Source organism: Vespula vulgaris, chromosome 11 (assembly GCF_905475345.1).
Source record: "Vespula vulgaris chromosome 11, iyVesVulg1.1, whole genome shotgun sequence".
Taxonomy (NCBI): Eukaryota; Metazoa; Arthropoda; class Insecta; order Hymenoptera; family Vespidae; genus Vespula; species Vespula vulgaris.
Genome location: NC_066596.1, coordinates 357,774 through 374,577, shown reverse-complemented (window position 1 = coordinate 374,577; position 16,804 = coordinate 357,774). Strand labels below are relative to the sequence as shown.

The 16,804-nt window shown below is 33.8% G+C and overlaps 1 protein-coding gene and 1 long non-coding RNA gene across 6 annotated transcripts; one reads left to right on the top strand and one right to left on the bottom strand.

Moving 5' to 3' along the window:
* Nucleotides 1-14: 14 nt before the first annotated feature.
* LOC127067649 (uncharacterized) lies at nucleotides 15-1,741 on the bottom strand. Its single transcript, XR_007782695.1, has 2 exons — nucleotides 1,597-1,741; nucleotides 15-1,344 (listed from the first exon to the last, which is right to left on the bottom strand). It is a non-coding gene; the product is annotated as an uncharacterized LOC127067649 (long non-coding RNA).
* On the top strand, nucleotides 135-16,547 carry LOC127067636 (myosin-VIIa). 5 transcript variants are annotated; one of them, XM_051002819.1, is made up of 28 exons: nucleotides 135-914; nucleotides 4,100-4,146; nucleotides 6,706-6,819; nucleotides 6,899-7,045; nucleotides 7,189-7,373; nucleotides 7,504-7,625; nucleotides 7,708-7,964; nucleotides 8,088-8,253; nucleotides 8,350-8,480; nucleotides 8,566-8,961; nucleotides 9,033-9,413; nucleotides 9,523-9,678; nucleotides 9,775-10,368; nucleotides 10,440-10,649; nucleotides 10,736-10,933; nucleotides 11,047-11,223; nucleotides 11,299-12,339; nucleotides 12,408-12,652; nucleotides 12,720-13,080; nucleotides 13,169-13,287; nucleotides 13,370-13,766; nucleotides 13,843-14,025; nucleotides 14,142-14,343; nucleotides 14,450-14,578; nucleotides 14,657-14,753; nucleotides 14,860-14,957; nucleotides 15,078-15,247; nucleotides 15,340-16,547. In XM_051002819.1, the coding sequence occupies exons 2-28, from the start codon at nucleotides 4,129-4,131 to the stop codon at nucleotides 15,544-15,546; spliced, it is 6,501 nt and encodes a 2,166-aa protein (XP_050858776.1). In that variant the 5' UTR covers nucleotides 135-914; nucleotides 4,100-4,128; the 3' UTR covers nucleotides 15,547-16,547. The 5 variants fall into 5 exon arrangements, 3 of the variants coding, with proteins under 3 accessions (XP_050858776.1, XP_050858778.1, XP_050858777.1); XM_051002821.1 differs by lacking the exon at nucleotides 135-914 and adding an exon at nucleotides 1,944-2,042; XM_051002820.1 differs by lacking the exon at nucleotides 135-914 and adding an exon at nucleotides 2,062-2,200.
* The last annotated feature ends 257 nt before the right edge of the window (nucleotides 16,548-16,804 follow it).

The window sequence follows — 16,804 nt, the reverse complement described above, 5'->3', positions numbered from 1 at the left end:
TTCATTGGCATACGATTCAAACCTTCTTTATCGTTTAGTTTTGAAATATAAAACAAAGACGACGCCTAGAAACATTGTAAGATCTTTGTAAAATTTCAATGGCAAACGATAAACATTTGAAAGCCCGTATTTCTAATTACCATCAATAGAATCATCTAAATTCCTTAAAGTAAAGTGAAAACCTAATAAAAATAATTTTCTGTATTTCGTATAGAAAAACGATGTGTACTGACAGACAAATGTGTTGTTCCAAAAGCGCGCTAAAAAGATCCAAAATAAAATCTAAACAAATAAAATGGGGTAGAAGGCGACAAAGTTGTGAATAATTCGATCCTTTATAGTGCATACCGTACGATCGTACACCGACATACGATTCATACCGCTGCTACTTTCCACCTCCTCCATAATCCGACTTCCACCTGGCTACGCCCGAACCATGCCGAAGGTAGCCGAGAGTGGTCGCGTTGTTTAACGTGCCGGTCAGAAGCACCGTGGCCCATCCTCCGGAACGAGCCACGGCTGTCTCCGTAGTTCTCATCGTCGTCGTCAATTTTACATTTGTAAAACGTATGTTTTTCGGACATTTGTGATCATTACTTCTTTTTCGTACATCGTTAATACTTTTCCACGGTTTTCTCTCTCTCTCCTTCACTTCTTCTCGCGCGCGCGTCATCCATTCTTCACAGTTCTTTTTCTTCTCAACGCACATTAACCTGTCGCATAAAAAAAAAGAAAAGCGAGCTGTTCTCGCGCGCACGTTCATACCGGTGTTCTACCGATCGAGTTTCTTTTGGATATGAAAAGCGAGCTTCGCGCCGGCCCATGTAAAGTGCAGTGCAGTGTAGTTTAATGGAGCGCACCGACGACTTCTAGCAGAGGCCCGCTTTCGTCGTGCTTATCGTTACTCGCGCAAGGTAATTAACTTACGTCGAATATAATACGCGATACCTAGCTTCGATGATTCTCTCTCTCCCTCCCTCTCTCTCTCTCTCTCTATCTGTCTATCTATCTATTTCTCTCTCTCATTCTTCGCTCTCACTTCTTCGTACACTTCACCGCCACGTATGTACGAGAAAAAAAATAGCCACGTTCATGATGCGGAACGAAAGAATTCGAACGTTTTAAATGCAACGATTTAGGCCTCCGAGTAGTTACACATTGTTCGTATAAATTTAAATATGAAATTTACACGAGCAGTCGTCGGCACGCATGTCTCTTAGATCTTTCGTGCTAACCTATCCCGTCCTTGCGAAAGGAATCGAACGAAGATCTATGGCGGTACGATGACTCTTTCTCTCTTCCTTTTCCAGCTTGTCTGTTTTTTTTTCTGCATGTTTTTACGACCTATGACGAACAAAACCTGATTATAAATGCAAGTTAATTTCTGTTGATTTTTTGTGAGAAAGATATGTCACGTTATAATTCTATCATTCTTTCCTGCATGTATACATATCGCGCTACAAGCGAAACAAATTCTTTAAAAATTGATCAGTAATCTTTATCATTACTCAACTTTTACAGGTTAAGATTCTTTATGAATAAAAATTTTATTAATAAGGAACCGAACATTTCTTTCTTTCGAATAGGAACACTTACCAAAGATTTAATTTCTTGTATGTTTTTTCAAGACGATCGAATGTAATAATCGGTGTTTTTATTAAAATCTATTCGACGATTGATTACTGAGAGTTCCTGTGCATATGCACGTACGTGTGTGTATGAAAATACGTCAAGAGAGAGAGAGAGAGAGAGAGAGAGAGAGAGAGAGAGAGACAGACAGACAGACAGAGAAAAAGGCAGATAAGTTTAATTGTAGAGATAAAGGCGTTCGAAACTCAACATTCGTTCAAATGTGCGTACGTTCCTCGTGATTTTATTTTTTACCCTTTACATGACGTCACTCACCGATTAATCGATGATATACGATCCTCTCTTTCTGATCGATCGAACGATAGTTCCTATTTACGTGGAAAGCGCGAAATCTTTATTTTACTTAAGTATAAACGGAAGAAGAGGAAAGTAGGGAATCTGTTCATAAAGAGGTGCGGATATATGACGTATGTACTATACGTACGTTGTGTCATCTTGAATCGTGACGTGTAAAGAATTAACATAAATTTTATTTTCGTCCGGTTTTAAGTAACTTTTTTCGACCTGTCGTTGTGTTGAAGATTGCAATGGCGGCCATTTCCGATGACACGTATGTACGAAAGAGAAATAATTTGTGAATACGAGGTTAACTACGCTCAACAGAATGTAAAATGAAAATGAGTATGTTTTATTGCAATGAAGGTACACACACGATCGAGGTCATACGAAAGAGACAAAATTTCGTTGGAACGTGTCTTCCCGGTCACGCGTCGTTGTTTGATCGCCCGTTAAAGTCTCCTGCACACGGTACTGCGCCACTGACCGCTCACTAGATATTTTCAAAGTCAATGACTGCGACTCTTCTATACGTTCCTTACTTCAAGTTCATAGTGAAACTCTGTAGCTTTCTGCGCTAATAATATATAATATATTATTATAATAACCTACGTGTGTGTATTATCGTGTACATGGGTATATGTATCAGTTACGGAAACTAAGAATATAAACGCCCTGCGATAAATATGTGCGTGTCAGATATTGAGCGTAGAAGTAAATTCGTATAACGTACGTTTTGTAAGATTTATATACGAAATACGTTAATTTATCTTTTTGCATATTCGTTGTTTTTTTGTTTACATATCATGAAATTCATTCGAAGGGACACAGTTTAAGAGAAAGCATAGCAGCCGGCGGCAGTAAAAGTTTACGGAAAAGCGCGAAATATGAACGTAACAACGGGACATACTTTGAATGTGTCACGGGGATATTTGAACTCGGCGTGTAAACACAGATGCCGGATAACCCACTTTTGATAAATCGAGAAATTGAATTAAGAAACGCATTTGACATTGAATCGATTCGAAGATTCTAGAAATAATCAAGTTACCTCGTTCGAAATCATCAACGATGCGTAACAAAACACGTTCGATCTCTATTATCATCTCTATTATCTATGATGTGGTCTATGTATGTAATTTTGAATGAAAATATTAAATAATCAGTTCGTGCAAAGTCCACAAAAAAAATAATCACTTAAATAATGTCTAATTTGTTTATCTATATAAATAAGATTGTTAGTACTCGTACGATACAAATAAAGCTTCTAGGATCGACATTGTCCCGTTTTAGCCTTTAATACGAATCCATTCATTGTTATGGAAACATTTGAACCTAAATTTGATATCTCGTGGTCGTACAACGATATTTCAGAAATGAATGGAGCGTGATATTTCTTCTCATTCGATGAATACAATTCCATTGGGATTACATTTCCACGGTTCGATGAGCGTCGTCTCGCTTATTCCGTGCTTTAGAATCGTGAAATTTGTGACAATTCTCGGGAAAATCGATGACATCCATCGATGAGAAAAAGATCGATCGGATCGAGAGGATTCTTAGTGGATCCTGTCGGATCCGTATGGCTTGGCAGCATGAACTACCTAACCCACTTTTACAAACAGGTTTATGCTGCTTCCACTGTAACGGTGATCGAGCAGACATCGTCGACGTATGCAAGAATGATTTTTCTCAACTTTAACCGTGCTTTACGTATATCGTTCAAACTAACAATTAATAAAAACTTCTTAATAATTGATTATATGTTTCACACGTTTGGTCGATTATCAATTGATTAAAACATTCGATATTTGCTTGTTCCACGTGATTTTACCAATGGACAGGCATTTATTTTTTTAAACAATTGATGTTACTCGATGTTCTAAAATCCGCGTACGTCGATTTTATCCTCGGTGATTGCGAAAAGGAATAGATGCGACGTATAGAAAAGTTCTTACAGAGAAAAGAAGGACGATTGTGAGCGTAGCGAAGTATCCTTAGTATCATCCTTGAAATAAAATGCAGTCGGTCGTTGTAGTTTACTACATAACCTGTATTTATGCTTCCGATGCTCTTAGTCCGTGGTTTGCGCGTTGTTGCTGTTGTTGCATATACGAGTATTAAAAAAAAAAAAAAAACGAAGAGACGATGAAAACATATTTTCTTGCTTTAGGTGGAGTGCCGACAACCACGACTTAAGAGATGGTCATCGTCACGCGGGTAAGACGTTCTTTTTTTCTTTTTCTTTTATCTTAATTAATTTAACTATTTATAATTGTAAATCATCGAAACAAGATCGTTATTATAAAGGATCGAGTTCATAAGGGATACGAAGGATTTTGTTTCGACATCCGTTATAATCTATTACACGTGAGAATAATATTTATTACACGTGTAGTTCTGTTCGATCAATTCTATCGATTCTGACTCGTGATTCGTAGCGAGAGCGTTCGAAGTGATCTCTCGCTGATGCGTTACTTTTTACCGCTTTCATCGTCTTTCTCCTTCAAGACGGTCAGTAGGGCTCTGTCACGAGTGAGAACGTCTTAAGATTTTATGATATTCGCGTGAATGTTTCTTTTTCTATTTCTCTATTTTTTTTTCCAATTCAAAAGTCGATTCTCTTATGTCATCTTTGGCGATTAATTGATACGTATACATACATACGTGTTCATCTTTGATTTATCTTAAATAAAAAGTTATTTTTCGTTTCATCGATCAATAATATTAATATCATCGTGTTACAGTGTAACTCGTCTCGATTGATTTGTTTTATTAGCAACCGTGTACGTCGTCTTCGTTCGCGATTACATCGGAGTAGAATTTCTATGGAATGCAAAAAGAAGGTCCTTGCGATTGAGTGAAAGGTTACATTCATCACATCCTTTTTTATTTTTAATCCTTTTTTTATCTCTACGAACGTATATGCTAATTATCTGTTAGATAAACGTGTACACATAAATTTATAATATACCTTATTATATATAATGTGTGATGTCGATTTCTCGATAAATAGAACAGAAGAAAGAAAAAAAAGATGTAGCAAATCGATTTTCTCTACATATTTATAATAAGTTTTTTGTAATGAATGATTCCGATGTTTAAGGGGGAAAAACGAATAGTTGAAGCACCACAGAATTCGAATCTATTCATTCGACGATTATTCGATACGTTAAAGTAGTGTTTAAAAAATCTTTTTTTGTCGCTAATATAGAATTAACTTTTCGATAGAAGCATTAAAGCATAGAAACAACAAAATTTCTATGTACGTAGCCGTTTCGAATTCTTCTTTCTGGAAAATAAAAAACGTTGAGCCGCGCGATCGGTTAATTAGGCATAGTTAACGGTCCTTTACTACCGCGCGAATGCCCTGTACAACACCTTGGTATTTCGCACGAACGATCTAGCTGTCGTATAACGGTACGAGAATCGTCCGCCGGACGTGCGTTTGATTCGTACCTTCGAATTTATACCTTACGCTTTTTCTCTATTTATTTTAAATAAATCACTGAAGACGTGTAAAAAGCAATAATCAAAAACTAAGACAATTCTCTTTTTCGATCATTGGAGATTTTGAAGAGAAAAGTGTCCTATCGTACTGACTCTGACAGTTAACTTATAAATAATTTCCTCGTTATCTTTGTTATTGTTTTACTAAAATAAAGAAGTTTTCTATTTCGAAAGTAAACAAATATCGTCGAAATGTAAGAAATTTTTCTTTCTTTTTCGGAAAGAAAAATGGCCTGTTCGTAGCTTGTTCACAAACGTTCGCAAAGTGACTTCTTTATAAATATTAACGAACGTTCGTTAATATTTATAAAGAAAAAGCAACAATGAAAATACAATTTTAAATTCTCGTTAGGTTCTCACGTTTAACGAGTAGATCGAGTCATTATAGATAACAAAGAAAATAAAATAGATGAAGGGACCAATCGAATGGGCTTTTATTTCAAATCGATGAGCGGAAGAGCTCTTCCGATGAGGTGAACAACCGGAAAGCGTAGACTATCGTTTGGTATAATCGGTCATAGATCTACAGGATTCTATGGCGTTACCATATTAAGACTTTATTTAGAATGGTCATCCTATGTATCTTATTACTAATTAAGCGATAAAATCCATTGGTGCGATTATTATCGATCAGTTTTATATCTTTGTTCGTGCAAAAACTTTGAACTGCTCCTAAATTATGTAAAATAGAGCAGCTAATTAAAATCAAATTAGAGCATTTACATATCAGATAAAATTCACTATCGATGTTTCGTGTTTTTCTTTTGCTTTTACCACCAGTGTACTTTCGGGATAATAATTAGTTTCGAATTGCAATGGAATGTCTTGATAAGAGGAAAAGATATTAAAAACGAATCGAACCTTTTGTGATTCATAGCGTAAGATCGACGACTAGCGATAAACACTTTATCGGATAACCTTGCACAAAACAATCCACTTTCTTTTAGTAGGAAGGCAACAACAATGATAATCCACAATTCATAATTGTTCGAATTAGAAGCAGACATAGTTGGTTGCCGCGTTCAACGCAACGTAATTAGTTTCCCTCTTACAAGCACACTTGTCATTATCATTCCCCACGTAGCAATATCTTTACGAATAAGAAGATTAATTCTAGCTATCGTAGATTTATATTTATGCTATATGATAGAAAGATGAACATGGGCATGTACACGTATACATTTTTAAATTAATAGACGGATATTTATTTCTTTTATATTGTATATTATACGCTCATGTTACATTTCAACAATTATATTTTATTTTTAGGGGGATTATATATGGATCGAACCAATATCGGGAAGAGAATTTGACGTTGCGATCGGAGCACGTGTAATTTCGGCTGAAGGTAGACGAATCCAGGTTAAGGACGACGATAACAAGGTGAGATAAGGGTTCGATTCGATTTGCATTAAAAATCGTTTAGGTTTCACGGTATAATAGGAATATTTATTTTTGACAGGAACAATGGCTGACTCCGGAAAGACGAATAAAGGCCATGCACGCTACATCTGTGCAAGGTGTCGAAGATATGATCAGTTTAGGAGACCTCCATGAAGCCGGCATTTTGAGAAATTTACTGATACGCTATAATGAGAATCTCATTTACGTTAGTAATTGATATTTTATACCTTTCTTCATACTACCTCAATATATCGTGCGGGATGATCGTTTAATCAATTTTTGATTACGGTTTTTGATGTATTCAACGAAGAGAAAAAGAAAAAAGAAATTAATAAAAACCTGTTACAGACTTACACAGGCTCCATATTGGTCGCCGTTAATCCATACCAGATACTGCCTATTTACACCGCGGAACAAATAAAGCTTTACAAGGATCGTAAAATTGGAGAACTCCCACCTCACATATTTGCTATTGGCGATAACAGTTATGCACACATGAACAGATACGGTCAAGATCAATGCATAGTAATTAGGTATAGGTCTTTACGTTTACTTATTCGTTTACTTATTATTCACTTTTTGTTGTATATTGATGCCATAAATGGAAAGTAAATAATTAATGTTGAAAATAAGGATTGACTGAAAATTACGATGTTGGTATAGTGGCGAAAGCGGGGCGGGCAAGACCGAGAGTACGAAATTAATTTTACAATATTTAGCGGCGATCAGTGGTAAACACTCTTGGATAGAGCAACAAATTTTAGAAGCAAACCCGATACTAGAAGGTATTATCAAATGTACAGAGGTAAATTAAATAAATAGTAGATTAAATATATATATTTCATCAATATTTTATTTTCATTTTAGCCTTCGGTAATGCCAAAACTGTAAGAAACGATAACTCCTCCCGTTTTGGCAAATACATAGACATTCATTTTAACGAGCATGGTGTAATAGAAGGCGCTAAGATAGAACAATATCTTTTGGAAAAATCTCGCATCGTGTCCCAAAGCTTAGACGAAAGGAATTATCATGTTTTTTATTGTATGCTGGCTGGATTATCGAAGGAAGAAAAGCAGAAGTTAGAACTTGAGGATGCCTCATCATACAGGTATTTAACGGGAGTAAGTAGGAAAATGTTCTCTCTGTCTTTGTTGATAATGTGCTTTTAAGTGTAACTTCACGAAAAAAAATCATACAATTATAAATGTAACTTAATCAAATAATATTCTGTTTTGAATATTTAGGGAGGCAGTATAACGTGCGAGGGCAGAGACGATGCTGCTGAATTTGCTGATATAAGATCAGCCATGAAAGTATTGTTGTTTACTGATTCAGAGATATGGGAGGTTTTAAAGCTCCTTGCAGCTTTGTTACATATGGGAAACATAAAATACAGAGCTACCGTCGTAGGTATGAATTTAGTATTTAACAAAATCCCGAAGTATTATTTTTTTCTCGTAGTTTTGCTAGGATGGTTTTATTTCTTTATTTGTCGTTAATTTGTAGATAATTTGGACGCAACGGAAATACCAGAACAGACAAACGTCCAAAGAGTAGCGCATTTGCTGGGTGTTCCAGTACAATCTTTGATAGATGCTCTTACACGAAAAACTATATTTGCTCACGGTGAGACAGTAGTAAGTATTGCGGTAGCCATGAAATTTTCATTACGAATATTAACTAATATTTTTATATCGTTAATTCTATGTAACTTGTAAATAGGTTTCTACGTTATCAAGGGAACAATCAGTTGATATAAGAGATGCTTTCGTTAAAGGAATATATGGTCGATTGTTTATACATATCGTTAAAAAAATTAACGAAGCTATCTACAGACCGAAAAATACTTCACGTAGTGCCATCGGTGTGCTTGATATATTTGGTTTTGAAAATTTTAATCACAATAGCTTTGAGCAATTTTGCATTAATTATGCGAATGAAAATCTACAACAATTCTTCGTACAACATATCTTTAAGTTGGAACAGGAAGAATATAATCACGAAGGTATTAATTGGCAACATATAGAATTCGTCGATAATCAAGATGCTCTAGATTTAATAGCTATTAAGCAACTAAATATTATGGCGCTTATTGATGAAGAGTCGAAGTTTCCAAAAGTATGTACTTTTTTGTATATCGTTACATGTTTGTAATTTAACGTTATAACAAATGTTATACACGTTTTCAGGGTACAGACCAAACGATGTTAGCAAAGATTCATAAAACTCATGGAACGCACAGAAATTACTTGAAACCAAAATCGGATATCAATACCTCGTTTGGATTGAATCATTTCGCTGGTGTCGTTTTTTATGACACTAGAAGTTTTCTCGAAAAGAATAGAGATACGTTTAGCGCTGATTTATTACAACTCATTCATATATCCTCAAATAAGTTTTTGCAAACGTGTTTCATTGAGGATATTGGCATGGGTTCTGAAACCAGAAAAAGAGCGCCGACTTTGTCAACTCAATTCAAAAAATCGTTAGATTCACTTATGAAGACGTTATGCAGCTGTCAGCCTTTCTTCATAAGATGTATTAAACCTAACGAATATAAAAAACCTATGGTAAATCTCGATATAATACAATACAAAATATAAATATTACAAAAGTAATATAGAATATTAATGTACCGTGAAGTTGAAAAGCTATTTTTATCATTTGACGTTATTTTAGATGTTTGATAGAGGATTATGTTGTCGACAATTAAGATACTCTGGAATGATGGAAACAATTAGAATACGCAGAGCTGGGTATCCAATTAGGCATTCCTTCCATGAGTTCGTTGAGAGATATAGATTCCTCATACCCGGTGTACCTCCTGCGCACAAAGTACATTACCAAAAATATTTTCGTTAACAATGAATTTCATTTACAATATGCTTTTCCAAATTAATATATTTTATTGATTAAACGTTCTTATGGTAGGTCGATTGTCGAGCTGCTACTTCAAAAATTTGCCATGTAGTTCTAGGAAGATCGGATTATCAATTAGGACACACTAAAGTATTCTTGAAGGATGCACACGATTTATTTTTAGAGCAAGAACGCGATCGTGTTTTGACGCGAAAAATTTTGATTTTACAACGCAATATACGTGGATGGGTTTACAGAAGAAGATTTATGCGTATGCGAGCAGCTGCAATGATAATACAAAAGTATTGGAGAGGCTACGCTCAACGGCAGCGTTACAAGCGTATGAAGAGTGGCTACATGAGATTACAAGCTCTCATAAGATCACGAGTGCTGTCTCATAGGTTCAGACACTTGCGAGGACATATAGTAGCTCTTCAGGCACGAGCTAGGGGTCATTTGGTACGCAAAATGTATCGCAAAAAATTATGGGCCATTGTTAAAATTCAAGCTCATGTGAGAAGATTAATAGCAGAGAGAAGATATAAGAAAATTAAATATGAATACAGATTGCACATTGAAGCGTTAAGGCTACGGAAGAAGGAGGAACGTGAATTAAAAGATCAAGGAAATAAAAGAGCTAAAGAAATTGCTGAACAAAATTATAGGGTGCGCATTCAAGCACAAGTTTAATCAGAATATTAGTTGCACAGTTTTTTAATGTGCAAATGATTTTACAGGAACGAATGCAAGAATTGGAACGAAAAGAGATAGAAATGGAACTTGAAGATAGGCGTAGGATGGAAATTAAGAAAAATTTGATTAATGATGCAGCTAAGAAACAGGATGAACCAGTTGATGATAGCAAATTAGTCGAAGCGATGTTTGATTTCTTACCTGATTCGAGTAGCGAAGCACCAACGCCAGCCAGGGAAACGTCTGTTTTTAATGTTGGTTATTCATTTAAAACTTTATCATTTTTAAATTCTGCTATGTACATAGTACATAAAAATGTATGTGTTGTTTGGATTTTCAGGATCTTCCAGCTCCTAAAGCTGATCAGCAAGAAATTATTAGTCCAGTTCAAACTGCTTCGGAAGATGAGGAAGACTTATCCGAATTTAAGTTCCAAAAGTTTGCAGCTACGTACTTCCAGGGTAATATTACACATCAGTACTCTAGGAAACCATTGAAACATCCGTTATTGTCTCTGCATACACAAGGAGACCAATTGGTCAGTACTGGTGTTTAAAAAATTATTTTGAGAATATTTGATTCATGATAAATTAAAATTTCTACTGATTTTACCATATACCTCATCTCAGATATAACGCTATCTTTTTGTAGGCTGCTCAAGCTTTATGGATTACCATACTTCGTTTCACTGGTGATCTTCCCGAACCACGTTTTCATACAATGGATAGAGATACGACATCTGTTATGTCCAAAGTAACTGCTACACTTGGACGTAATTTCATTAGAAGTAAAGAATTCCAGGAAGCACAAATGATGGGCATGGATCCAGTATGTATTGATTATTCGTTTTATTTTAGATGTCTGTTTTATTCGATAACTAAAGAATATTATATTCTTTGATAGGAATCCTTTTTAAAGCAGAAACCACGATCTATCAGGCATAAATTAGTATCGTTGACCTTAAAAAGGAAGAATAAATTAGGAGAGGATGTTAGAAGGAGACTGCAAGAAGATGAATATACAGCAGACAGCTATCAATCTTGGTTGGAAGCAAGACCGACTTCAAATCTAGAGAAACTACATTTTATCATTGGCCATGGAATACTCAGAGCAGAATTAAGAGATGAAATTTATTGCCAGATTTGCAAACAATTAACCAATAATCCTTCAAAATCGTCGCATGCTCGTGGCTGGATTTTATTGTCCCTCTGTGTTGGTTGTTTTGCTCCATCTGAAAAATTTGTAAACTATCTTCGTGCATTTATAAGAGAAGGGCCACCAGGCTATGCTCCGTACTGTGAAGATCGCCTTAAAAGAACGTTCAATAATGGTACTAGGAATCAGCCTCCAAGCTGGTTGGAACTTCAGGCAACAAAATCCAAAAAACCAATTATGCTTCCTATTACATTCATGGATGGAAATACCAAAACTCTTCTTGCCGACTCAGCAACCACTGCTAGGGAATTGTGCAATCAATTATCCGATAAAATTTCATTAAGGGATCAATTTGGATTCTCTCTTTATATCGCATTATTCGATAAAGTTTCATCATTGGGGAGTGGCGGTGATCATGTCATGGATGCTATTTCTCAATGCGAGCAGTACGCTAAGGAACAGGGCGCACAGGAACGAAATGCACCATGGAGATTGTTTTTCCGGAAAGAAATCTTTGCCCCATGGCATGAACCAACGGAAGATCAAGTAGCGACGAATCTGATATATCAGCAAGTGGTCAGAGGTGTGAAATTCGGAGAATATCGCTGCGACAAGGAAGAAGATTTGGCAATGATTGCGGCTCAACAATACTATATAGAGTATCATACGGACATGAATATAGACAGATTATACACTTTACTACCTAATTACATACCAGATTATTGTTTAGCTGGTGTTGATAAGGCCATTGATAGGTGGGGACATCTTGTTCTGCAAGCATATAAAAAGGTAAAATATAATTATTAAATTAAAATTATCACGTCAGTTAAGAATTATAATTCTTTTAATATTTTCAGAGTTACTATTTAAAAGAAAAGGTACCTGTTTTACGTGTTAAAGAGGATATAGTAGGCTATGCAAAGTTTAAATGGCCTTTACTTTTTTCTCGCTTCTATGAAGCTTATAGAAATTCTGGTCCAAATTTGCCTAAGAACGATGTTATTATAGCTGTCAACTGGACTGGAGTTTATGTCGTTGACGATCAGGAACAAGTGCTTCTGGAATTGTCCTTCCCTGAAATTACCACCGTGTCTAGTCAAAAGTATGTATGATACTTTGTTAATAATTTTATTAGAGTAACAGATACTATTTACCTTTTTGCTTTCTAGAACGAACAAGATGTTTACACAGACATTCAGTTTGTCGACGGTGCGAGGAGAAGAGTTTACATTCCAGAGCCCTAACGCAGAAGATATTCGTGATCTGGTTGTATACTTTTTAGAAGGTTTGAAAAAACGTAGTAAACACGTTATAGCAGTACAAGATTACAAAGCACCTGGCGAAGGATCGTCTTTCTTAAATTTCCAAAAAGGAGATCTTATTATCTTGGAAGATGACAATACTGGTGAAAGTGTTCTTAGCTCGGCTTGGTGTGTTGGAACTTGTGAAAGGACTGGTGAGAAAGGTGATTTTCCTGTAGAGACAGTTTATGTTCTACCATCTCTTATAAAGCCACCGAATGATATATTGGTAAATATCATTAATTTGCCTGTATATACATATGTATAACAGATATCTATGCAATGCCTTACGCATTAAAATATTTCATTTTGTACAGGCATTATTCAGCGTGGAAAGTACTGAAAATGGCCGTAGATTATATCCTCAACAAATAAATGGAGTTGAATCTCGAGACAAACCTCATACTCTTATGGAATATGCCATTGACCATTTCCGGTAGATATATTTTACTGCAAAAAATGAATATCAAATTAAAAATAAAAATATTATCATTCTATGTATCATTCATTGGTTTTAGAACTCCACCAAAGAGAACAATGTCAAAAGCTTTAACTCTAACGACTGCGAGAAGAGGTCATACAGATGAATTATGGCATCATTCGAGAGAACCAATAAAGCAACCACTTTTAAAAAAATTAATATCTAAGGAAGAACTTGCGGAAGAAGCATGCTTTGCTTTCAATGCTGTTTTGAAATATATGGGTGATTTACCAACGAAAAGATCTCGAATTGGCAACGAATACACCGATGTTATTTTTGATGGTCCTTTAAAGAATGAAATTTTAAGAGACGAAATCTATTGTCAAATAATGAAGCAATTAACAGACAACTGTAATAGATTGAGCGAAGAACGAGGATGGGAGTTGATGTGGCTTGCTACTGGACTTTTTACTTGTAGTCAAAGTCTTCTTAAGGTATGATTTTAATATGACTTCAAATTTTTTTTAAATTGTTTGCATTTCATTCATATATATGTATTGTTAATTAAAGGAATTAACATTATTTTTACGCACGAGGCGGCATCCCATATCTCAAGATTCATTACAAAGGCTTCAAAAGACTTTACGTAACGGTCAACGAAAATATGCTCCGCATCAAGTAGAAGTAGAAGCTATTCAACATAAAACGACACAAATATTTCATAAGGTTTATTTTCCAGACGATACTGATGAAGTAAGTGTACTTAATATATATATATATATATATTATAATATAATAATATATTATTAATTAATATATGTATATGGTTACTATAATATTTGTAAAATAATATTTTCTTTTATGTGTAGGCGTTTGAGGTAGATTCATCTACAAGAGCAAAGGATTTTTGTCAAAATATTGCACAAAGGCTTAATTTACGTTCGGCAGAAGGTTTTAGTTTATTTGTAAAAATTGCAGATAAGGTCATTTCAGTACCGGAAGGTGATTTCTTTTTTGATTTTGTGCGGCATCTAACAGATTGGATTAAAAAAGCTAGACCATCACGGGATGGTAAGCAGCAGATTGTTTCTAATTAAAATAGTTATTAAATTGAATTTATAGTTATACATATATATATATATATATGTATATATATATATATACATATATATTGTAGGTATTTCTCCTCAGTTTACGTATCAAGTATTTTTTATGAAAAAGCTATGGACAAATACAGTTCCTGGAAAAGACAGAAATGCGGATCTTATATTTCACTTTCATCAAGAACTTCCAAAGTTACTGAGAGGTATATTTTAAAATTAGCAATTTTATAAATATTATAGATTGTTCTACTTCTACAACTTCCATATTTAAAAATTTTTAGGATACCATAAGTGTACTAAAGAAGAAGCTTCGAGATTAGCAGCATTAGTATATAGAGTGCGTTTTGGGGAAAGTAAGCAAGAACTTCAAGCGATTCCGTAAGTTTTTTACAAATTGTTATATATGTACATGTTATTAAATATGTTTTGTACGAATCAATAATTATTATTGTAAGATATAAATGTTATTACTTATTTTAAACAGGCAAATGTTGAGAGAACTTATACCAAGCGATTTAGTAAAGATCCAAAATTCGAATGATTGGAAAAGATCTATAATAGCTGCATATAATCAAGATGCTGGTAAGTCATAATAACGACTTTTGTAATAATAAATAATGTACAATTTGCTGAGCAGTATATAATTTGCTAATTTCACTGAAAATCTTTATTATTATAAAATATGATTATTTTTATATATAGGAATGAGCCCAGAGGATGCTAAGATAACATTTTTAAAAATAGTTTATCGGTGGCCAACATTTGGATCTGCATTCTTTGAAGTTAAGCAAAGTACAGAACCAAATTATCCAGAATTACTTTTAATTGCAATTAATAAACATGGAGTAAGCGTTATACATCCTCAAACAAAGGTAATTTAACATGGATTTTTCATATTACAAAACTAATATAATATACATAAATTTGTGATATTTGATTCTAATTACCATCATAATTTTTGTAGGATATATTAATAACACATCCTTTCACTAGAATCTCAAATTGGTCATCTGGTAATACCTACTTTCATATGACAATAGGAAACTTGGTACGAGGTTCTAAACTTTTATGTGAAACTTCACTTGGTTATAAAATGGATGATCTGTTAACTTCATATATTTCATTAATGCTCACGAATATGAATAAGCAACGTACAATACGAATAAAATAGATTTATGACTACGTGTCCTCCAAAGCGATTAAAAAATAATTCATACATTTTTCTATTTTTTAAATATAAATAATAGGAAGTAATAATAGAGAGATTAAATGAAAAGAATAGGTATTTTTCATTAGAAATTTAAAATGTAAAGCAAAATGTAAGTAAATTTAGTGCAAACTTAATTTGACCATATCAAAATATTGTTTATGACTGTTTATATTATATAATACCCTTAAAATGATATTTTTTTATAAGGAAAAGAGCACATTCATATCTTATGAGCGTACCACATATCTTTTTATTTTATCACATTCTTTTAAAATTAATATCATTAATTGTTATACTTGTAGTAACTTAATTACAGTATTAACTTTTTCAAGGTCATAGAGATATTGTTTAAATATCAGCGAATAACTTTTAGTTAATTGGTCTTATATCAGAGATGAATCAAATCATGTGACATTAGATATAAAAGCCAGATTTATTGTTTTCATACTTACCGTTTGATTTCCAATTCGCGGTACAGTTGTTACACAGATAATACAAAGGAAATAGAAGTTCGTGTGTATACAAAAGAATTAACTAAAAGCATTGTATATGATTTATTTACAAATAAGATTTTCTTATAATTTTGTAAAATATTACTTTGCTCTATATTATATATAATCGAAGAATTTTGTGCTGAAGCATATATTACTCGGTTTCGATATAACTGATATCTTTCTTATTATTTAAATAGTACATAAAACCGTAGAAAACGAGAAATAAGTTAATAAATATTATTATACGTAAGTTATGCATATGAGAATATTACGAAATGATTTTCAAAAGTGTTTATTTAACAATATCGATTCGTAAGTTATAACTAAACAAAAAAAAAAAGGAAGAAAGAAAAAGAAAATAGTATGAGAGAATCTAAACTTGTATCCGTCCAATGATATTCAAGAATATAATTACTATTAATCCACATTTATATATTGTGAATAATAAAGACAATCGTATTCTTCAATTATGCGATACAAGTGTTAATCGTGGGTAAGTTCCCATGGAACATATACACGTTTCCCCTTCACAATAGATCTTTTCAGGAAGACATTCTTAAAATGATGTTATCTCATTTCCTCCTTGAGACGACTGCATTCAAATATACTTAAAAAAAAAAGGGAAAAAAAAAGAAAAAAAAAGACAACTCTGCAAACCTAATGAACCAGATTTATTTAAATTGAATCTTAACTTAAAATGTTAACTTTATCAAATTTATATAATT

Bases quoted from the DNA above. Each gene is read 5' to 3' on its own strand.
- LOC127067636 (XM_051002819.1), top strand. The intron at 13,081-13,168 runs GTAAATATCATT...CATTTTGTACAG, and splicing joins AGCCACCGAATGATATATTG to GCATTATTCAGCGTGGAAAG. The intron at 14,958-15,077 runs GTAAGTCATAAT...TTTTATATATAG, and splicing joins TGCATATAATCAAGATGCTG to GAATGAGCCCAGAGGATGCT.